The 23,816-nt window shown below is 38.0% G+C and overlaps 1 protein-coding gene across 11 annotated transcripts in view; it reads left to right on the plus strand.

Annotated features, from left to right (window-relative positions):
• SFMBT1 (Scm like with four mbt domains 1) overlaps positions 1–23,382 on the plus strand; it is a 98,608-nt gene extending 75,226 nt beyond the window's left edge. For 10 of the 11 annotated variants that reach the window (XM_074344675.1, XM_074344674.1, XM_074344672.1 and 7 more), the window contains 16 exons: positions 1,490–1,736; positions 2,403–2,497; positions 3,002–3,103; positions 4,353–4,503; positions 6,429–6,511; positions 8,851–8,977; positions 10,025–10,138; positions 11,915–11,957; positions 14,032–14,102; positions 16,270–16,409; positions 17,129–17,238; positions 17,987–18,162; positions 20,336–20,514; positions 20,696–20,941; positions 21,775–21,903; positions 22,716–23,382. In XM_074344675.1, the coding sequence (XP_074200776.1) occupies positions 1,490–1,736; positions 2,403–2,497; positions 3,002–3,103; positions 4,353–4,503; positions 6,429–6,511; positions 8,851–8,977; positions 10,025–10,138; positions 11,915–11,957; positions 14,032–14,102; positions 16,270–16,409; positions 17,129–17,238; positions 17,987–18,162; positions 20,336–20,514; positions 20,696–20,941; positions 21,775–21,903; positions 22,716–22,856 (2,154 nt within the window). In that variant the 3' untranslated portion in view covers positions 22,857–23,382. The remainder of the gene's footprint in view (positions 1–1,489; positions 1,737–2,402; positions 2,498–3,001; positions 3,104–4,352; positions 4,504–6,428; positions 6,512–8,850; positions 8,978–10,024; positions 10,139–11,914; positions 11,958–14,031; positions 14,103–16,269; positions 16,410–17,128; positions 17,239–17,986; positions 18,163–20,335; positions 20,515–20,695; positions 20,942–21,774; positions 21,904–22,715) is intronic. The other variant, XM_074344676.1, reaches the window with a different exon arrangement.
• The last annotated feature ends 434 nt before the right edge of the window (positions 23,383–23,816 follow it).

The following is a 23,816-nucleotide window of genomic DNA, read 5'->3' on the forward strand; positions in this document are numbered from 1 at the left end:
TACAGGCATACCTCTATTGCACTTTGCATTATTGTGCTTTGCAAATACTGCATTGTTTTACAAATTGAAGGTTTGTGGCAACCCGATAAGCAAGTCTGTAGGTGCTATTTTTCCAAGAGCATTTGCTCACTTTGTGTTTCTGTTATATTCTGTTACAACACTTTGTGGTACATTTTGGTAATTTGCGCTATATTTCAGTCTTTTTCATTATCATTATATTTGTATGGTGATCTGTAATCAGTGATCTTTGATGCCACTATTGTAATTGTTTTTTGTTTTGTATATTTAAATTAAGGTGTTTGCATTGTTTTTTTTAGACATAATGCTATATTGCACACTTAAAGGACTGCAATATAGTGTAAACTTAACTTTTAGATGCACTGGGAAACCAAGAAACTAGTATTACTCACTTTATCGAGATATTTACTCTATTGTGGTAGTCTGGAATCTAAACTACAATATCTCGGAGGTACGCCTGTACTCTGACTTCTTTATGTTTAATCAGGGCCTGGCTAAACACTCAGTAACTTGAATAAATGAATGAAATCATGATCAAAATGAATTAATAAATATTCTGCTCTACATTGACCTTGATTCTGCCATCCTAATCTTTAGCTGTGAATATGTTCCTTCATTTGTTCATGTTTTGTGTCATAGAGTAGTTCTTACTAGGAAAAAAATGTAAGTTTGAATATTAAATATTTAAGTGATGATATTAGAATCAGCTTTTATTTTTATTCTTTTTTGTAGCTTTTAATATGTATCTAGAGAGAGAATTAAACTTATCATTTCCATCAGTGTAATCAAAATGCTTACTGTGTTCATAAGAACGTTGTGAAATGAGTAAAAAATCAGAAATAACTGAAATGCCATCAGTAATAAGTAGATAAATTACTGCCCATTTATAATATAGAATATCAATAAAACAGATTAAAAGAATTTATATCTGCTATAATAGACAGATAGCTATGAAGTATTAAGTGACAGACACACGTTGAAAAACAGTATATACATTTTTCAAAAAATACAAGAGAAACAGACACTGGTGGATGTTGACTTGTATGTAGAAAATGTGTTCTCAAAGAGCATATGCCAAAGTGTTTATCATGATTCTTTCTTGGAGGTAAGATTGTTGAGGATTGTGATTTTTGTTGTGTTTGATTTTTTTAATGATGATCATATTTGGTTTTACAGAGACTAAGTAGTAATGATATTTTGAAAATTCTTTCTAGGTGAAACTGTATCACATAATCATAGAGATCTGTTAGAATAGTTTTATTGCATTATTGGTAAATTTTCTTTAAGGTAAATATTTTTGTATCACCAGAAATAATAAAGACTTGTATAATATTAGGCGATTCACTGTCACTGGCTTTGGATGAGTAAAAATATAAAGGCTAGTTTGAGTTCATTTAAAACTTGAGTTTTAGAAATATGTTTCCTCTCTTATTTAATCATTTCACTTTTTTTTTTTTTTTTAAACCTATAGCTCCGTAATGGGAGGAATCCTTTAGATCTCATTGCTCCAGGTTCCAGGCTGGAACGTCAAGCTTTCCAGGACTCTTTAAGCACTTGGATTGTTACTGTAGTAGACAACATTGGGGGAAGGCTGAAGCTGCGTTACGAAGGACTTGAAAATTCTGATAATTTTGAACATTGGTTGTATTACTTGGATCCGTTTCTTCATCATGTTGGTTGGGCTGATCAACAGGGATATGAGCTTCAGCCCCCATTAGGTGAAGAGCAGTTTATCTTTTAGTATTACATAATTGTTGTATTATGTTTTTATTAATATCTATGAGACTGAAAAATACATTATTCTATATATTACAAAAGCCTTTGTTAGTTTGCATAATAGATTGGTAAAAATGTATATGGAGTAGTTAAATGCCTATTTCTCTTTCAGTTTTGTTGCTTTAACTGTCATTTGCCACGCATATTGATATTTCCTTCAGCCCCAATTCATACTGACCCCTTACCAAAATTAAAGAAAAATTCTCTGTGTAACATTCAGGTAGAGGAGTAGGACAGGCCTTCAGTTCAAAGCAAATTGTTGATTAAAAGAAATTCCACTAACATTAAATCAGGAGTTATTGTTTAAATCAACTTACATTCACTATGTGCCCCAATTTGGATGTTACATTGTTTTGTGGACTACAGCAATCCCTGTGATCTTACTCTAGGTGTTTTCACCAAACTTACTACCCTGACTCGGAACAGAGGAGACAAAGTACTGAAGTTAAAGTGCAGGTTCTTTGAGTAAAGATGATAAAAGTGGGCTTGAATTCTTTCCTTTTCCCAGTGGAAAGTGACTTTTTTGTTTATGTGAATGCTTTCAGAAAAGTTCTAAATTGCGTAAGTTCTTGCATCATTTAAAGCATCCTGTCTTGTTTTGACTAAAGCCATCAGACATCTGAAAAATGAAGCTGAGTGGCAAAAGGTCTTGGCCAAAGTGAAAGAGGAGGAGGAAGAGCCATTACCATCTTACTTATTTAAGGTAAGAACAAAAACATGATGGAGGGGTGCTCATCTTCTCATAGCAGGGTAGAACAGTGTGGGGAGGTGCAGAGTGTAAAACAACCCCTGGCGTCAGTGAGAGCCTGTCATGTCTGAATGTCTGAGGGAGGGAAGAGGTTTGAAGGCCAGAGTGAAGATCATCCTTTTCTTTTCTCTCCCTAAAAGTAATCTAGGTTTTCTCCCGAATTGCCCTTAAAGTATTTTGAGGCTTTTCTACTCTTAACTACATAGCCCTGACTTGTAATAAAATAAACTTATTTTTCCTCCAGATGGTCCTTGTGTCCAATATGGAGAGTAGGAGCACTTCCTGTGGTTTTTTTCCTGAATATTTTCTTCCAGTCCAGGAAGAAAATTTTAGGATTAGACTATTTACTAGAAGTTGGACAGTTCCATTGTTTTAATTGAGTAGTATTCAGCTGTATATGAGTATAAAAGTAATGTGCAGTTAGTATATTTTTATTCCCTCTTGGTATTTGCATTTTAGGACAAACAAGTGATTGGCACTCATTCATTCTCTATAAATATGAAATTGGAAGCTGTAGACCCTTGGTCTCCTTTTGGGATCTCTCCTGCTACAGTTGTTAAGGTAAAATGGAGGCAACTCTCTTGGTAAGAATTCTTGTCAGGATGACTGGTGTAGGAAATTTGTAGTGTTTTGATCTTGAGGCTCTACTACTAATTCAGCCCATTGTTTCTCCCAGGCTGTGAGGGTAGAATTAGTTCTGTGCACATTTTACATTTTCAGTGTCCAGTTCTCTGTGGCCCATTCCTTTTTCAGAGATTGGTCACCCCAGTCAGCCAAAGCCTGGGGCACACATTCTTTGGGGCAGCCTCGCTGTACATAACTAGAGGAGATTTAACAGACAGGTAGCCCATGGTATCTGGAAACTGTGGAGGCAGGCAGCATCATCAGTGTGCACCCAGGAGCAGGGCTCACTCAGTGAGCAGATGTGTGGGAAGCATTTGATAAGTGTCCCAGGATTGGCCAGTAGGGTTGTTGTAGCTGTGGATTCCAGATCCAGACTTTAATCTTTTGGGTCACTGTCCAAAGTAAGGCTCTTGTTAGAAATGACCACAAGAACTGGGCAAGTTGTCAAAGCCCAGTTACTCAGTTACTTAGGACTGAGGCATAAGGGAGAAAATTTTGTTTTAGGACTAGAGCAGAAGCCCATTTACTGAAAGTAGAACCAAATGTGTGGTAAGAGGGATAGTTACTTGGAGGCTGAATCTTCTGACCTGTTGAGATTTAAATTTTTCATGCCTTAGAAGATTATCCTTAGATGAAGGAGGGATTCTGAACCTGTAGCGGGGCCAGAAAGTCCTTTCTGGAGTCTGAAGGGTGGGTGGTAAGGAGCCAGAGAAGTTCATAAAACCTCTTTGGCATTTGAAACTAGGCTAGAGTCTGAAAATCTAATAAATTGGTATAGTTGACTCCTCACTCAGCATAAACTAAATTTCTTTTGGAGCTCAACTACTTGGATTTGAATCTAGGTTCTGTTTCTTCCTGGCTGTATAACATGGGGCAAGTTATTTAACTGCTTTTTAAACTCTTGTTTTCTTATCTGCAAGATAGGATTGATAATGGTACCTCATTAAATTATTAGGAAGATTAAAACTGAATTAATACATGAGAAGTATTTAATTAAAACATTGCCTGACACAGAGAGAACATTTATTGAATGCTTAGTAGAATTACTAAAACACACTCAGTGTTACTATTAACGTGGCTATGAGTTTTTATAACATGCTCAGCTATGCCGAAGAAATGACGTGTGTATGTGTGTATGTATACTCAAAACCATTTATCTATATTATGTGTTAAATTGTACATACAGGTTTTTGATGAAAAGTATTTTCTGGTGGAAATGGATGATTTGCGACCAGAGAATCGTGCCCAGCGATCCTTCGTGTGTCACGCTGACAGTCCTGGTATCTTCCCGGTGCAGTGGGGTCTGAAGAACGGTTTACACATCAGTCCCCCTCCTGGTATGTATTCGTTTGTTCTGATTTGTTTGCTTCAAAATGAGAGTTATCAGATGGCGTTACCTGGATGTTTTGTCCCCCTCTCTCCTCACGCCCCAACCTGTCCTTAATGTATTAGGGGCCCAGGACATAAACGAAGGCCTAGATTCCATATATCTGCAGTTTAAAAGTTATAAATTTAGCTTAGAAACTAGTAAATAAAGTGTGTTCTGTCCTACTGCCTTGATAAATGTCTTCATAACAACCTGGGGTTCCATGCAGCCTCTTTTTAGTCCATTCCATCTGTGTCTGTTGAAAGGTGGCAGGGCTAGGAGGTAGATTGTTGATAATTTTTAGGTTTCTGGGCCTCCTTTTGGAGGGAGACTCTTTGGACTTCAGAGGAAGGTTTATGGTCAAGAGTAGAACTCAGCCTGTAGGTAGGAAAATAAGCAGCTCGTTTTCCTTGTGTTTGCAACTTCGAAAAATGTATTCTTTGACCCTTTAATCAAGGCTGTTAACTATGACTTCACTGAGCTGAAATTTTAAATATTTTTAAACATAGGCTATCTGTAAGTATAAGGTGTTTATCTGATTTTTATGTCAGCAAATCAGATTATTTGATTGGCAGCGTATGTACATTTTATCGGTAGGCTTTTGGTAAAGCATAGCTTCAGTTTCTAAATGGTGACTGCTGGAACACTGAACTGGAAGTATTCTTCTGTTAACAAGAGTCACAGACTCAGAACTTTTGTCTTCCATTCAGCCTTCATTCATCCAACATTTGTGGAATGTTTGCTTCGAGCCAGGCATTGGGCCTGTCACTGGGGAAATAAAAGTGAGAATGGCAGTTCCTTCAATGAGCAAATGGGGAAAACAGTAACAGAGCCCCCAGGTTCTTCTTCATCAGTGAACAAAGTGGGAGTGCCTACCTGATGCTGATGGTGGTGAGGGACACATCTGTAGGAGCAAGATCTTGCTTTGCAGGAATGCTCTGGACATCCCAAGTTCCTTTTCCTGCCTGCTGCCTTTATGTGAAAAGACAATTTTATTTAAGATATTGGAGCTTTCAGCATTGTTATAGACAACTCAACCATCTTGGTAAAACAGAAGGAAAATAGTGGGTTATAGAATTGAAAATGGCAGATAATTTACTATCAGGAATTGAGGTGGAAGCAGAGAGAACATGGTGCCAGTCTGAGGTGGGCAGACAAAGTGATTACAGAGGCTGCTTGGCTGTGGGATAGAATGGTCTTGAGAGTGCGCCTGTGGAATATTGAGCTCTGGGGAGCAGGGAAGAGCTCAGACACAGTGGGGCAGCTGGACTCGGTTCAGCTCCTGGCACACAGATGGTGCTGTCAAGATACCAGATTAGTGGGGCTTCTATCAAGAACTTTGTAGACGTAAGTGGGGAGTTAAGCTCTATTTTTTATCTGAAATGAATTCGTGATTCAGATTATAAGAGCATTGAGATTCTGTAGATCATGAAGACTGTGCTGGGAGTATTGTATCAGTAGTAGTTAACATATGCTTAAGGAAATAGTTTTATGAAAGAAGTCTTCATTGATTAAATAGTGCTGTAGGTTATTTGCTGTCTCTTTTCCTTTAGAGCCTAAGTCAAAATATAATGATAATAAGATTGGATTTATTAGTACAGTCAAATCCACTCATAACTGTCTTAAATTCTTTTTGTAAATTATCAGCAACTAATTATATACAATATTGCTCAAATAAATGCTTGATTTGAAGTTTTAAAGTTTTAAAATTTATCTAGAGTTGCTCTATTTTATAAAGTTAACAATGCTTTAGATTTATAGGGTGTTTTTTCCCTCCTATAAAATGACCAAGTCCTCAAATTAGTGAAATTAGAAGTTGTGGGTGGATACCTGGCAGGGTGGTAAAGCCAGATGAGCACGTGTGGTGTGAATCATTGCTCTTTCGTCCCTACCCAGGCTACCCGGGCCAGGACTTTGATTGGGCCGACTACCTCAAACAGTGTGGTGCTGAAGCTGCTCCCCAGAGGTGCTTCCCTCCGGTGAGAGTCCTGTCCTCTCAAGACCACTGCTTGGGGCTTCCAGGCTGCTGTGCTTTCATAATTTTTACTCTGAAATCAGTTCTCTCATGCAACCCAAATAAGCCTCTTGTTGATTGTAATAAAATGATACCAGGAAAATTTCATTTACTGTGGAAGTTAATTAGTTTAAAAATTTTTATCAGTTTATTTCGTCTTATTAGCTGAAATCATGTGAATTTTAAATTTTGGTTTATGATTATTTTTGATGGCTCATTAATCTGAAAAAAATTGAAATATTAAGGAGAGAAAAATTATTAAACTTACTTATGGTTTACCAAAGCCAAACAGCAGCAAAAAGCTTAGAAAATAAAAACAACAGTTTTCTGCTCTGTCCCTTTTCATGGCTTCCCTTCCCAGAAGTGTTCAGGTCCCATTCTCCACACTGTTATTCTGATACTTAATTATAGTTCCTCATTTTCAAAATAATATGCTATCTTTTGAGTCATTAACTTTAGACTTATCTCTTGATTCTGTATTATGGTAAGTGAGCAATCTAGCTATTTTACCTTACCTTTCTCCACCATCTTACCTATCTCCTCTTCCTTTTAGAATGATACTACAATTTTCGGTTAAATCTGAATATGAGTATTTATATTATGTGCATTTAGATATTATTGACAGGTGAGCATTGCAGTATTGTATGATTGTTTTCTTTTTTAGTTTGTCCTCAAGTTAATAATTGCCTTGTTTTTCATAGCTTGATTTTCTTTGTTTCTATTGCTAGCTCTTCCTACAGCTGCCAGTAGACTCAAAAACTACTTGCACTTTAGGAAATCTGTGATTTCTAATATATTTATTTAGAGACAGCCCTCTTAACAACCTCCATTCCTTCTTTCCAGATGGGATACTCTCTTGGCTTGCTGTGTAGTTTTAATTCTGGAAACTTCCCTTCTGTGTCACCCAAGGAATTACTTTTCCCTATCTAAGGATTTGGGGATCCCAATTTTGTATATTCCATGGCCTCTTTTTTGGTTTACTCCCTTGTTTTGATGGAGCCTGTCTCTCAGTAGCTTCCTGAAATGGGATGCAAGGAATGTAAATTTTTGTGGACTTTTTGTGTTTGAAAATATCTTCATTGTACCAACTTGATTGATAGTTTCACTCATTGTGGAGTTTTAGGCTGGAAGTTATTTCATTTTAGAATTTTGAAAACATCAGTTTTCTACCTTCCAGAAAACATTGTTTTCTACCTTCCAGTATTGCTGTCAAGCAGTTGAAAGCCATTCTTACTCTTGATCTTTCGTACATGAGCTGCCCTTTTTTCTCTCTCCCTGGAAGATCCTAGAGTCTCTCTTGTCACTACATTTCAGTGTCCAGCCGTGGCACGGCCCACGGGCGGGTGCATGGCGAGCACATTCTCTCTGGACACTTGTGCCTCGCTACGCTGGGAGGGTCTCTTGAATCTCTTCTTTCGTTTTCTTCCTTTTCTTTTCTCTTTCTAGAATTTCTCATTTTGTTGGCCCTCTAGATCAGACTTCTAATTTTCTTTCTTTTCCCTTTTGTTTTTGTTTCTCAGGGTTTTTTGGTTTGCTTACTGGAAGATTTCCTAAACTTTATCTTACAACACTTATTTTGAATTTTGAATTCTTGATACCATGTTTTTAATTTTTTAAAACTATTTCTGTTCTCTGAATATTTTAAATAACATACTGTTCTTGTTTTAAGGATGCAATAGTTTTTTCACCTTTCAGAGCATGTTAATTACTCCTGCCTTTGAGGACTTTTCTCCTCACATAATCTGCTTTCCCTAAGTTCCTTGTTGTGTCTGTTTTGATCTGTAGTTTTCATATCTTTAGATGTCTGGTAGTTCCTTGGTGGAATTTGTTTGTTTATATTTAAGAAATAGGGGATTACAAGAAAAAGCTTTGAGCACTTGGGTGGGACTTGTTAACTTTGAACTTCCCTGTGGGGCAAGATCTGGCTGGCCATTTGTTGGGTAGACCTTAATCTGTACATTTATGTGTTCCTCCTTGTGCTGTCATATCACCACAAGAAGTCTCTTCCAGGCCCTTCATGGAGGGCAGAGGTAGGGGCTGGGCCTCTTAGCATTCCGTATGCTAACCCCTGTTCTCAGCAGCACGCATGCCCTCAGCAGTTCCTGTGTCCTCCTGCCCGGATATTTCCTCCTCCCTGGAGGATAAATCCCATCTCCTGTAGGACAGGGAAGAGACAGCTGTCCTGGGGTGTGGAATGGAGGGAGGAGTTACTCTAGGGTTAAATGTTACTTGGAAAAGTTCTCTCAGTTGAGCACATGAGTTAATACTGAGTATGTATTTAGATTTGATTGACTTATTTTCTAGTCGATTTCTGAACATGAATTTAAGGAGAACATGAAGCTTGAGGCAGTGAACCCCCTTGTCCCTGAAGAAGTGTGTGTTGCCACCATTACTGCAGTGAGAGGCGCCTACCTGTGGCTCCAGCTGGAGGGTAAGTGCTGACACCCCTGCAAAGCCTTCCTCTGACCACTGTTCTTTGCTTTCCTGCTTACCCCTGTAATGTGGCTTGTTAATAAAATTAATTGGTTAGCTAAATAGGGGTCCTGTTCTGAGACTTCCAGTTTGTCATATAAGACTCTAAGCTAAAGATTTTATCTTTCTGTCTTTGACTTTCAAGTTCTAGGAAATGAATGTTAATACATAGCTTTCACTATAGGATCCCCTATTTTCTTGAAAGGGAAAGTATATGTCAAATAGCATATATTTTGATGTGACCAAAATATACAAGTGTGAGCGTTAATACCTAGCTTATTTGAGAGATTATATTTTGGTACCAATAGTACCAAAAGTATGTAAAATCAAAAAGATACATTATACTAAAAGTAATATTCAATGGTGGAACAGATTTGCGGACAGAAAGCACCATGTGAGTACTCAGACTACAGCTAACTGTATTTGGCTTGGGTTTCTTTTTCATTCTGCTGCCAAATAGTCAAACATGGTACCTACTGTTGTTCGTGGTGTGTAGACTTGGCCTTTAACGTAGACATCAAGGACAGTGTTGGATGTAGATGTTTATGCAGCATCTGCTGAGCAACTTGTCTACATGGCTCTCTGAATTGAGCTTACCCATCTACCTTCTAGGTTGTTCCTGAGTACGAAAACTAATGTTTTTGTTGGGTAAAACTGTCACTTTTGCCTTTTATTTTCCAGTTATTTCATGGAGTTGACTGTCATATTTTGTCAACCATTTGAGTGATACTACTGGTAGTTCCAATTGCTTGTTTGCTATTCCCTCACTAAGGGTCACCCTGTATATTCACTCCCCGTTTTAGTCTTTATACAAATATGCATGGGTGACAGTTGTCTTTTTTTTCTTAGTGTTTGTCACACATTAAGAAGTATGACTTCTGTGTAAAGGAAACTAGCTTAAGAGACTTGTGTCTGTATTATTGTAACCATAGAACATTGTCTAGGAAGTAGCTTGTGAAGAAAGCTATTTAATGGTCTTAAATTTTTTTTTTTTAAAACTAAACAGGTTCTAAGAAACCCATACCTGAATTTATTGTGAGTGTGGAATCCATGGATATATTTCCTCTGGGCTGGTGTGAAACCAATGGCCATCCCCTCAGCACTCCTCGCCGAGCACGAGGTAGCTGCCTATTTCTGGGTCAAAGGATTGATTGCTAAATTAATCTGTTGTGTGGCTGTACCAAATAGGATGAATCTCGACATTTCAGAGAAAAATAAAATGATCTAGTTATTTGTTCCCACATAGGAAATTATTTATTATAACAAAACATTTATTATAGTTTCTGTGGATCAGGAATCTGAACACAACTTAGCTATGTCCATTGGGTCTGAATTTCCAGTGAGGCTGCATTCAGGTGTCTGCCAGGGCCCTCGTCATCCCAGTCATCTTAAGGCCCAGCTGGGGGAAGATCTATTCCCACGTTTATTCAGATGGTTATTGGCAAGAGTTCATTTCCTCTTGGGCTGTTTGACTAAGGGCCTCAGTTCTTTGCTGGCTGTTGGCTGGAGGCTCCCCTCAGTTTCTTGCTGTGTGGGCCATTTCATAGGAGGAACCCACAGCCTGGCAGTTGTATTCAATCAGAGCCAGCAAGCCGGAGAGTAAGAGGTTGAGCAAGACGCAAGTCAGCATGTTTTGTAACCTAATCTTAAAGTGACATCCCACCACCCCACCACACCCTTTTAAAAATAGCTTTATTTATCATTTATATACTATAAAATTTGCTCTTTTAAAGTTCAGTTGACCCTTGGACAGTATGGGTTTGAGCTGTGTGAGTCTGCTTAAACATGGATTTTTTTCAATAAATATGTACGACAGTACTACACGATCCTGGTTTGGTTGAATTCACAGATGGAGAACCGCATATGCAGAGGGTGGACTGTAAAGTTATTCGTGAATTTTCTACTGCACAGGGGTTAGCACCCCTAACCTCTGTGTTGTTCAAGGGTCAACTGTATTTAAAACCTGGTTCTGTGTATATTTAACTAGCCAGTACTATAAATAAGTATTGATGTATCTTTATACAAAAACCCAAAATAATATTTTCAGGCCTCCCTGGGTCAGTCAACTCTTACGAACATTTTCTGGTGGGGATATAAAATGGTTCAGCTGCTTTGGAAAGCAATCTGGCAGTTCCTCAAAGTGTTAAACATAGAGTTACAGGCTCATGAGAAGTGAAAACGTATGTTCACATAAAAACCTGTACACAAACGTTCATAGTGGAAGCAGTCCAAATGTCCATTAACTCATGCATGGATAGACAAAATGTGGTGTCTATACAACAGAGTAGTCCTCAGAAATCTAAAGGAATGAAGTATTGATACACACTGCAACATGGATAAACTGAGAACAATATGCTAAGTGAAAGAAGCCGGTCACAAAAGAGCATGTGTGGTATGATTTCATTTATAGGAACAGGCACACCTAGAGAGGGGAAAAGTAGATGAGTAGTTGCCTAGGGCTCGGGGGTGGGAAGAAGGTGGGAAGATGATTGCTTCAGGTACCAGGTTTCTTTTTGAGATGATGAAAATATTCTCAAATTGATTGTGGTGATAATTGCCCAACTCTGAATATACTAAAGACCAGTAAATTGTGTGTAGTCGTCCCTCTGTATACGTGGGGGATTGGTTCCAGGACCCAGCACAGATACCAAAATCTGCAGATGCACAAGTGCCATAGCCAGCCCTCTGTCTCTGCGTTTCTGCATCTGTGGATTCAACCAACTGCAGACTGCATAGTACTACAGCATTTACTGCAGAAAAAATCCACGTATAAGCAGACCTATGCAGTTCAAACCCATGTTATTCAAGGGTCAACTATGTGCTAATGTTAGCTTAATGTGTAAGAAACTTTTCCTTTGTTTATTTTGTTATTTATATTTTTGTTTTCTTTTTACAGTGAACAAACAGAGGAAAATTGCAGTGGTTCAACCAGAAAAACAGTAAGTAATATAATAGTATGTTTGAATAATTGACATTTGAAAGTTAGATTCTAGAAAAAGAAGTAACTTTTTCAGAGAGTGTATCTCCTCATCTATTTTCTCAGATGGAAGCAAAATCCTTTAATTCAGCTTTTAATAGTTTACATACTTCTCCTTACAGTATTGCATTTTCTAAGGTAGTGTTATATACAGAAGGGTAAAGTGCATTCTCAGGATATTCCCCAAATTGAGTTTTCTTTGGCTTTTGGACCCTGAAGACATTTGAGTAAGAGAGGAAAGTCTCTATGCTGGTATTTGTTAAGAAAGAGCAAAGATTGTGAATCAGGATATGATTTGTCACAGTGAAAAAACAAGATGAAGACAACAACTCTGCAAGAAAAGCCACACCCAGAGGAGTGCCTCTGTCCCATCAAGGAGCCCTTTGCAGCATTCCTTCATCCACGCTTTGGAGAAGCAAAGATTTAGTGGTGCCATAAAAATACAATGGTTCTGTGTGTACATGTGTGTTTTTAAAAACTGGGTTTTCAATTCTATCTTAGCTCAGGTTGCCAGAACAAAATACCAGAGGCTGGTGGTTTAAACAACAGAAACATATTTCTCACAGTTCTGGAGTCTGGAAGTCTAAGATCAAGGCACCAGCCCAATTTGGTTCCTGGTCAGAGCTCTTTTCCTGCCTTGCCAATGGGTGTCTTCTTGCTGTGTCCTCACGTGGCGTGGTGAGGAGGAAGGAGATCTTCCTTGTTCTTCTTGTAAGGCCACCATCCTGTTGGATTAGAGCCCTACCCTTATTTACTGCCTAAAAGCCCCATCTCCAGACACAGCCAAGGAGGAGGGCAGGGTATTAGGGCTGCAGCATATGTATTTAAGGGGACTCAGTTCAGTCGGCAGCAAATTCTGTAGAATTTATAGCTGCTTTTGTGACTATGTGAATAATAAATATGATAACTGATGTGGAGAGAAAGGCTACGGAATTCTGTCCCAGGTAGAGAAGTGAGAAGATAGTGAAAAAATACTGGCTTTGGGTTTTTCCTTGACTTAGTTGTCGAGACTAATCCAACGTTTTAGTCAGGAAGTATTTTAAAGATGAATTAGCCATTTTCAGTGATTGCTGCATATGGAGTAATTCTGTATTTTTATAACTTAATTTGTATTTACTTTTGAAACTGTTGGAAGAAGGAAGCAGGCCTGAGAAGTTTCTGTTCTTCATCTTAAAAAAATGAATACAGATCTTCCTCAACTTATGATGAGATTATGTCCTGATAAATCCATCTTAAGTTGAAAGTATCTTAAGTTGAGAATGTGTTTAACACACCTAACCTACCAAACATCGTAGCTTAGCCTACCTTAAACATGGTTGGAACGCTTACATTAGCCTATAGTCAGACAAAATCATATAGTACTAAGACTACTCATGTAATTTACTGACCACTGTATTGAAAATGAAAAGCAGAATGGTTGTAAGTGTATTGGCTGTTTACACTTGTGGTCTTTGGCTGACTGGGTTGCTGCCCAGCGTCATGAGAGAGGATTGTACTCTACAGCGCTAGCCAGGGGAAAGATTAAAATTCAAAATTCATGAATATATGTATGTATATGCATGACTGGGACATTGTGCTGTACACCAGAAATTGACATATTCTAATAGACTATACTTCAATAAAAATTTAAAAACAAAAAATATTCAAAGTATGGTTTCTACAGAATGAATATTGCTCTTGCACCATCATAAAGTTGAAATATTAAGTCGAACTACTGTAAATCAGGGACCATCTGTATTTTACTTGTGGTTTAAGAATCCCACAAGGAATTCTATAATTTGTTGCTCACATGGATGAAAGTTCACTTGAACGTGCATTGTCACAGCACTGTCTATAGACTTGTCCCTGTAGAATATGCACACAGTTTTAAAGACAGTTGCTGGTTTGTTTTTTTAAAAAAAATGTGATCAAGGAAGCACCTTTTGTTATAGATTTTGCAATCTGCCACATTTGCTTTCTTCTTAGACTTGAAGGAAACTAATCCTCACATTTTACTGACTTTAAGGATTATCTCATTATTTTGTTGTATTTTCTTGGCCCAGAATACCATCCTCGAGGACTGTCCATGAGGGTCTGAAGAATCAGGAGCTGAACTCCACAGACTCAGGTATAACTGCTTGTAATCTTATGGAAAAGAGGATGTTTAGTTTCTTTTAATGGACTGTCTCTAAAAATAGATTAAACAATATATTTGATTTATGGGCTATAGCTTTATAGAGGGGTCTCTTAATTGTGATTTTAAAGAATTATAATGGTCCAAGATGTGTTTAGCTTAATAATTATCTTTAGGCTGTTTTTTCTGTCCATTTATAATAATTTAGCTATTATTTACTGATAACTTGTCAGTGTTAAAGGCTCTGGAGGCCAATGTTATCATCCCTGTGTTTAAGTAAAGAGGCTTTCCAGGTCATGCTCTTTTTTTAAGCCTGATGGTTGAGAAGTAGATATTTATTCTTCTTTAAAACCTTTGTATGCTGTACACACTTTGTAAATGTATTTCACAATTAAAGAAAAAAATAAAACACTGGAAAAAAAGATTGTCCCAGAGACAATGCCTGATAAATAAGACAAGGATCCTTGCTGGAGGCCTGAGACTTTTGTCCAGGAGTCTCTCGTTGGAACTGCTTTTGACTATCATTTGCTGGTTTTATAATGCTTAGCATCTTGGCTGTTACGTATTTTAGCATGGATTAGGCATTGGGGTGGTATTTAGTAAATGCCTAGAAAAGAAAAGAAACCAAAGCTTGGAGAGGTCACACAGCTTATGAGTAGAAGAGTCAAAAAGGGAACTCAAATTTTTCTCAAGTTCAAAACCTATCATTTTATCTCTTCTATACCCACTGCCTTTTATTTATGTCATATATAGAGGATCAGGGCTGTAAGACTCCCTATTTTTGATGTATTACCATTCTAATACCTACTGAAACTACAGAATTAAGACATTAATATCTTTTGTGACCATAGCCAAATTCTTTTTGGTTTGGGTTTTGTCATAGGTCAGGTTACCTTGGAAATAGAACCTGAGACTCTGATGTTTGCATGCAGGAGTTTCATTGAGGTGGGGAGCTTTGGGGAACACTCCTGGGAAGAGCAAAGGACACAGGATTGGGCAGAGGGAGATGAGCCATGATGCAGCTGTAACAGAAGTCCCGTCCAGTCCCACAGGGAGCCTTAGCACTGGTGTAGAGCCGTTCTCCCGTGGCAGTGTGGTGGCCGCACCCCTGTACTCCCTCACGGGTTAGTTCTTGGAAGTGGGCTGCTGCTCCTTCCCCATCTCACAAAGGGACCTTGGGCACAGTGGCTGTCTCCTACAGAGGGGCGGTTCTGGACTAAGGGTAATTCTGGGATAGACTTAAAACTGAGAACTGTAAACTGCCAACATTTCCAGTAGCAGGGAGCCTCCCCAGAAGGGGATCTGGATTTAGAGTTCAAAATGGACAAGTGGGTGCTGACATGCTGACTGCTGTGCTAAGACTGAGTTCTTAATTAGAGAGTGAACAGTGTGTGCTGTGGGGTCCTAACAGCAGTGGGCAGTGAACACATCTTTCCTTTGGATTAACAGGGCAGTATCCATCAGAAGAGCTTCTCTTTGCTTATAGGAAAATGAAAACGAAGATGTTTTAGTTTCTGAAACTAAAACAGATGTTTTAGTTTTTTACGCTTAGTAGCTCAATTGCCAGCTACTTATATGAGAGGATTTAAAAAACATTCTGTTGGAGTACAGTGTTCACAGTTATACCCCATAATAGCTAAAGAATTTAAAGATGTGGTCACAGCATACTTTAAGCCCTCTGAGGAACCCCAGAGGTGGGAGGGTTCCCACATCATCAAAGGCTGCCAACACACTAGTTCGGTGGTTTTAACAGGACAAATTGTTTTTCTGGATAATATTCACCATTACTCCCTAGAGATACTCCAGAATAGATTATTGAATAGTTAGTTGGTCTTCAGGAATCATCATGAATTCTTGAAGTAAATCCTCCACTTCCTGTAGTGATAGAAGCCTGGGGCTCTGGAACAATGTTGCATTAACCAAGAGTTAATCTGCAGTAATTAAGAATGTTGTTTGATTTCAGCAAAGTGATAGCTCTGTAATAGACTTGTTGTGAGTATTAGGTATTTCATGCTCAGACAACGTGTTAAGCTTCAAAATAGGTAGTTCATAGCTTTATATAATGGTGAATATCTGTGTTTTTCCTCCCACTAATCCAACTTTGGAAACATGGAGTAAAAGATGATTCTGTTCTGAGTATTTGTTTCTCTTCATTTCTTAGTTATGATTAATGGAAAATATTGCTGTCCAAAGATATACTTCAACCACCGTTGCTTCTCAGGGCCATATCTTAACAAAGGAAGAATTGCAGAGCTGCCTCAATGTGTGGGACCCGGAAACTGTGTCCTGGTCCTCAGAGAGGTAAGGTTCCTGTCTAGAGTAGAAGAACTTGGGAATTTCACAGCAGTCTCGTGGATTCATTCATATAAGGATCTACATGCCGTGGATGTGACGGCTCTAGGTGTTATCAAATGTGACTCACTTTCCTCATGTATTGGACAATGAACTGGGCACGTAATTATTTCTGCTCTGTAGAGGGCAGTTCTTCACCTAGCAGGTTCCCCTCTGTCAGTGTAGAAAAGTGTTCCATCAGAGACCTCATGAGGACCGTGCAGCAGTGAGCGTGTGAGAGTAGTCTTAAGCCTGAGAGGCTATGTGGCATTAACCCAGGACCACGCTAGAGCTGTGTACGCTTCTGCTGGACTTCCAGGGCTGCCCAGCCGGGTGCCGCACTGGGTAACAGATGTGAGGTTATTGAACTTTTCAGAAGCCTTAGGTAGGCCGGAGCTTCTGTGTGTACCTTGAAGGGGGAAGGATTTGGAAGCATATGCTAGAGTAATTTTTAATTTGTGGTGCCTATTTCTCTTGACCATAATGTTTAGAATATTTAAGAGGGTCTCATTACTGTCTTACTTGCAGCTTTGGTCAGCTGTCGTATCTTCAGTATTTTTATTTATTAATTTTTTTAATTAATATGACTAGCATTAACCACCTAGGTGACATTCTAGGGGATGGCAAGGTTCTAATGGTCTGCTTTTCCCCTTCCCAACCCATATTTCTGCTTTGAAAATGGAGCGCAGGTCCTCACTTTACTCATCAATGCAGCCTATAAACCCAGTCGTGTCCTTCGGGAGCTGCAGCTGGACAGAGACTCTGTGTGGCATGGATGTGGGGAAGTCCTAAAGGCCAAGTGAGTGGGCCCCTCTGCCCTTTATTCTTATTTGTCCTTAACAGGTAACAGAATTGGTTCTTTTATGGATAATATTAGGATATTTATGTTCCCTTGGACAGTGCTGCTTCAACTATTTGTGGTAAGGGACCGGATTTGTTTTTGTTTTTGTTTTTGTTTTTGTTTTTGTTTTTTACATTGCCATCCTGTTGGTGGCCAATACTGTTATAAAATATGGTAAAAATGGGTTATAAGAAATAAAGAATTTCAAAGAAAATACAGGAACAAGTTTTTTGTTATCAGATTTAAGAGCCATAAAATCACTTATGCAAGTTACTGTGAAAGATTATAAACATTTACTTTTGTTTTCTGACCTGATCTTGTCATGGACGGGTGACAGGTTATACTGGTCCATGGACCACACTCTGCTCATCACTGCTCTAGGGGAAAGACAGATTTAATGAAAGTCACTTTTCTTTTAGTAGTTAGTGTAGAATTTATTACTTGAAAACCTTAAACTTAGGAACAGAAAGCAGGAACCTTATTTTGCTAATATAAAAAACTCAGCTTTCAGTTGTCATAACTTACTAGATTATAAATTTGACTTAAGTACAATATAAATTCTTTATTTTTTTCATAGTCTTCAAACTGTAAGGGGCATAGACTATTCCAAGAAGTAAAAATATTTTTCGGGACTGTTAATATACTTGATTTTTCTCTGTGTAATCACTAGCCCAATAAACTTGTATCTGATGTCTTCCAATGGCAGATACAAAGGAAAGAGTTATCGAGCTACTGTTGAGATAGTAAAAACAGCAGATCGGGTGACTGAATTCTGCCGGCAAACCTGTATCAAACTGGAGTGCTGTCCTAATCTCTTTGGTCCACGGATGGTTCTGGATAAATGTTCTGAGAACTGCTCTGTACTTACAAAGACCAAATATAGTGAGTCAAGTTTTACAAATTTGTTAACTATAGCAGCTGATCATACCTTCTATCCTGGAAAGTTTTTATTTTGCAGACATTCAGATATAGCAGAGGTACACAAACTTTTTCTGTAAAGGGCTAGATAATTAATGATATTTTAGGCAACAGGTCAAATAATCTCTTTTGCATATTCTTTTTTGTTTTGTTTTATTTTGATTTTTTAAAAGAACACTTTAAAAAATGTAAAAACCATTTTTAGCTTGAGAGCCATACCAAAACAGGCCATGGGCCACATTTGACATATGGGCCATAGTTTGCCAGCTTTTATATATAACATATAAAACATAAATTAGTTATTGTACCTCATAGGTTATATAATTTATTTATACAATCTGCAAGTATTTATTATGTGTCCACCATGTGCCACCATTGTTCTAGCACTGAAATACAACAGTAAAGAAAAAAAATCCTATCCTCTTTGAGTTTACATTTTGATGTGGGAAACAGATAATAAACAAGTGAACAAATAGAGATAAGTACTGTGGAGAAAAATGAAGCCAGGTGAGTAAAGTAGGAGAGTGAGGAAGGCCAGGAGGAGGGGTATTGTTCATACAGGTGGCCAAGGAGTCTTCCTGACAAGTAGCAACCTGTTAACAGCAGCACTATTTATAATAGCCAAGACATGGAAACAAGCCAAATAAGCCAAATGTCCATCAACAGATGACTGGCGCACGCGCGCGCGCACGCACACACACACACACACACACACACACACACACACACACAATGGAATATTACTCAGCTGTACAAAAGAATGAAATAATGCCATTTGCAGCAACATGGATGGACCTAGAGATGATCATACTAAGTGCAATAAGTCAGATAGAGAAAGATAAATATCATATGATATCACTTATATGTAGAATCTTAAAAAAATGATGCAAATTCTATTTGCAAACCAAAAACAGACTCACAAACATAGACAACAAACTGGTTACAAGGGAGAAAGGGTGGGGAGAGGGGTAAGATAGGGATTGGGGATTAACAGATACACATTACTGTATATAAAATAGATAAATAACAAGGATCTACTGTATAGCTCAGGGAACTATATTCAATTTCTTATAATAACATATGGGAAAGAATCTGAAAATATATAAGTATAACCGAATCATTTTGCTGTGCACCTGAAACTAACATTGTAAATCAACTGCACTTCAATAAAAAATTAAAGAAACAAGAGGAAAAAACCATTTTAAAAAATGAGTAAAAGACTTGAATAGACATTTCCCCCAGAAAAGATGTGCAAATGGCCAATAAGCACATGAAAGTGTGCTCAATAGCATCAGTTGTCCGGAAAATGCAGATTTAAACTATGGTGAGAAATCTCTACACATCCACTGAATTGGCTAAAGTGAAAAAGACTGACAATCCCACACTTTGCAAAGGTGTACAGAGCAGCTAGATCTCTTGTACATTACTGACAGGAATGTAAAATTATATAACCCTTTTGGAAAACTTAGCAATTTTTTAAAAAGTTAATCATATGTCTATCATATGATCCAGCAATTCTGTTCCTAAGTATTTACTCAAGGAAAACAAAGACATGCCTACTAAAAGCCTTGTACAAGAATGTTCACTGCAACTTTAATAGTAGCTGAAACCTGGAAACAGCCCAGGCACTTGTCAACAGAACGGATAAACTGGTATATTCATACAATGGTATGCGCTTCATCTGTATAGAGAAATGAACTCCTTAGATGTTCATGCTTAGAACACAACAGCACAGATGAAACTCAGAAACATGATGCTGAGGGAAAGAAGCTTTGTTGAAAAAAGTGTTTACTGAATGTTTCCTTAGATGAGGTAAAACTAATCTATAATGATGGAAATTAGAATAATGGTCACTTCTGGTAAGGGGGCCTGACTAGGAAGTGACCCTGGGGACTTTCTAGTTTGATAGGGATGCTCTGTATCTTGATAGGGGACGATTATTCAGGTTTAGCATTTGTCATTACTAATCAGACTGTACATTTAGAATCTATACAGTTAAGATTCTTCCACTGTATGGAATCTAAACCCTAATTAGGTACAGTGTACCCATTTTCCACTATGGTAGTGGAATCTCTTGTGGTTTGAGGTGCATAAAAATAATGAAGCTGCTTCATTTTTCCTTGTCATTCACATTTAGCACACTACTATGGAAAGAAGAAAAATAAAAGAATTGGGAGGCCACCTGGTGGGCATAGTAACTTAGCATGTGCCCTGAAAAAAGCCAGTAAGAGGAGAAAGAGGCGGAAAAATGTTTTTGTTCATAAGAAGAAACGCTCCTCTGCGTCTGTTGATAATACCCCAGTGGGCTCCCCCCAGGTATGAGATCTGTGGTGTACCTATAATGTCTAGAAGCCAGGAGATCCTTGCCTTACAGTACAGACAGAAATAATACCTGCAGGTCTTTCTGATTCGGATTTCTGGCCAATAGAATATGGGTTTGTGGTCCAGGAACTGATTTGCCCTGAATTTCAATGAGACTTCTCTCCTTGTCCTGTAGGGAAGTGGGGGTGAAGATGAGGATGACCCAGATGAAGGGGATGATGATTCCCTAAGTGAGGGCAGTACATCTGAGCAGCAGGACGAGCTACAGGAGGAGTCAGAAATGTCAGAAAAAAAGTCATGCTCCTCCTCTCCTACCCAAAGTGAGATCTCCACATCGCTGCCTCCAGACAGACAAAGAAGAAAAAGAGAGCTTCGCACTTTTTCATTTTCTGATGATGAGAATAAACCTCCTTCACCAAAGGTAGACATTTTAAAACAACAGTGTCATTTTTCCTCTCTTGACATCATTGCCCTCTAGAATCTAATTGTTAATGATGTTGGCATTACATTTATTTCAGCACAGGCTTCAGTTGAATTTCCTGGGTCTCTTTTTAAAAGATTCCAAATTCAGTGATTTATTTGTGTTTCAAGGATGATTTGGAGATCAGCTACTTACCAGGAAGAAGGTCTCCCTCCGAATGGCTTCTTGGTTTAAGAAAAAAAAGTTTCATTGGTAGTTTATTGATAGCCTGTCATTTAGTTTAGGAAAAACTGCCTTTTTTTGTATTTTTCATAATATATATGGTTTTGTAGAAATAAATTATTTATCCTTTTGGTTCTGGTTAAACCAATATGTTTAGTATATTCATATATGCATATTATATATACACATTACAAGAATGGCAGTTAAGTTAGTGTTTTAAAATTGGATTGCAGTAAATGATTTCTCCTGATAATTTAGTTGTCTTCTCTCATTGGAAATACCATCCCATTCACTTCTGCACTCTACCAGATAGTGTGCTGAACTACACCAAGGAACAAATGGGAGATTTAAAAAGTATGTTTCTCTGTTAAAGTGTTTAAATTATTTGTGCTGAAACTTTGAGATAAATTCTTGTCCACTGATATTTATTATAAAAGACAAACATTTCCTGAGTACCTAATGTGTACGGGCCTTTGCCATCTTTGCTGGGAGAAGTCATGTCCTAAACCACTTTAAATCCTGCCTTAAAGGGTTATGACTTCATGTAGAGATTTTCTTAGAATGGAATAGCTCTTCCACCATTTGATTTGCTTTTGTTGTGGGGAATAAAGGAAATAAGGATTGAAGTTGCTGAAAGGCTTCACCTGGACAGTAACCCCCTGAAGTGGAGCGTGGCAGATGTTGTGCGGTTCATCAGATCCACCGACTGTGCTCCGTTAGCAAGAATATTCCTAGACCAGGTAATCACAGAGACCTTTACTTTTTAGTAATGTGTCTTTTTAGCATCCATTGTCCTATGGATGTAATAGCAATTTATTTACAAGTCATAGGAGAAATATTTCTATCAAAAAGGAAAAAATTATCTCCCTTTTTAGGAGTAGAAATATAATAAAAAGTTATTTATCTGACTTCCTTCATAGTTGAAGCAGATTATCATTGCATGCTCATTTTCCCAAAGAGTTTGTTTCCATCCAGCATTAAATGGCTTAAAATCAAGCATGCCATGCTTAATTGTCCCCCTCTTTCCCAAAATTAATGATTTGCTTATTTTAAAAAATAATTAATATCTGTAATGTGTTAGGCTCTAATGGAAATAGTCTCTGGCTTTAATACTGAAATAAATTTTGTTTTGATAATTGAGGAGATTCAAAACTGAACATCTTTGAAGAGCTTGTCAGGCTTTTGTGAATGTTACAGAGTAGGAAAACATAAAGTTTATATGCAATATTTTCTTTCAGATTTAGAAAGACTCCTCAAAAAACATGTTTCTTTTGGCACGTTTAGTTGCTAGTTACAAGGCATTTACTAAATTTCTGCTGAGCAAAATGGATTCTTATCCTTGATAGAACTTCTGTTACTAATTCTGAAGATTAGTATGGTGGATTATGAGAGGCTTTTAAAAGGAAATGTGTGATATTTATTTAAAGGGAAAAAGTAATGAAAGGTGAAGCACAGGGACTGATTTTGACAAAGCAAGGTGAACAGGTGCTGTCATGATCAAGCTGCCAATAATGTGTACACCATAGATAATTTGTATTTTATGTTTTAACAGGAAATTGATGGGCAGGCCCTGTTGCTCCTTACCCTTCCCACTGTTCAAGAGTGCATGGACTTAAAATTGGGCCCTGCCATCAAACTTTGCCATCACATAGAGAGGATCAAGTTTGCTTTTTATGAACAATTTGCCAACTGAGAAAGACAACCAAAGTGGGCTGTATCTTTGAAGCACAAATGCAGCATATCCTTTGCTCTGCTTTACAAGTGGAGCTGAAATAGTCCTGGGGCTCTGGGCCCTGCAGGTGTCGGCTTGCTCTCTTTGCACTTTCAGGGAAGGAGGACCCACACTGAGGAAGCAAAAACTGCACAGAAGTGCTCTCCTGCCAGTGAAAATGTGGGCATCTCTTGTTCAGCAGATTGCAGTTTAAAAAAAATTAAGATTGTGAAGAAAAGACTCATATAAGAAGAATACACATTTCCACTGGTGTGGCCTGAAAACGAATAATCTAGGCTGCTGGAAAACACCCTTCTGGTTTTCTTTTTGTTCTTTCTGTTCCTTCCCATTGTAGATTGAACTTTGTTCTCTGCTTTCTCTTTCTTGGAAAGAGAGGACATAGCTTTAAGTCAGCACTGATTGGGGACTGAGCCTAAGGCACATCAGTGCTTCATTGTCATTGTGTTTTTAAACTTTTTAAAATTAAAACAGTTCATTTTGGGGATGATTATGTGGCTCTAGGGTTTTGAATGTACAGTCACACTTTGATCCATTTTAAAATCTATTCTTAGTTCCTTTGTTTTACTACCTCTGTTGATAATTGAGCTTATAGCCATATATGAGGTTTTTTGTATGATACCATTTTTAAACTACATGAACACTAAAACTATGACAGAAGTTGGAGGGAGGAAAAACACTGTTTGCTTTCTTAGAAGCATTGTGTGACACTTATACCAATTCTTTAACTGATGTGATCTAAGAACTCTGTCATTGTTTTCCATCTTGACCTCAGCTTGGGCTACCTGTTGCAAGTAGTATCGCAAAGATGGTTGCTATTTCAGTTGAAATGCTCTCTTCCCATTAGTTCTCAGAGAGACTTCGGTAGCTTTTCTTTTTGTTTGCTTTTTTCTACAGTTGTTTGTCTACTTTCATTCTGAGAGT

The sequence above is a fragment of the Camelus bactrianus genome, chromosome 17 (assembly GCF_048773025.1).
Source record: "Camelus bactrianus isolate YW-2024 breed Bactrian camel chromosome 17, ASM4877302v1, whole genome shotgun sequence".
In the NCBI taxonomy this organism is placed as follows: Eukaryota; Metazoa; Chordata; class Mammalia; order Artiodactyla; family Camelidae; genus Camelus; species Camelus bactrianus.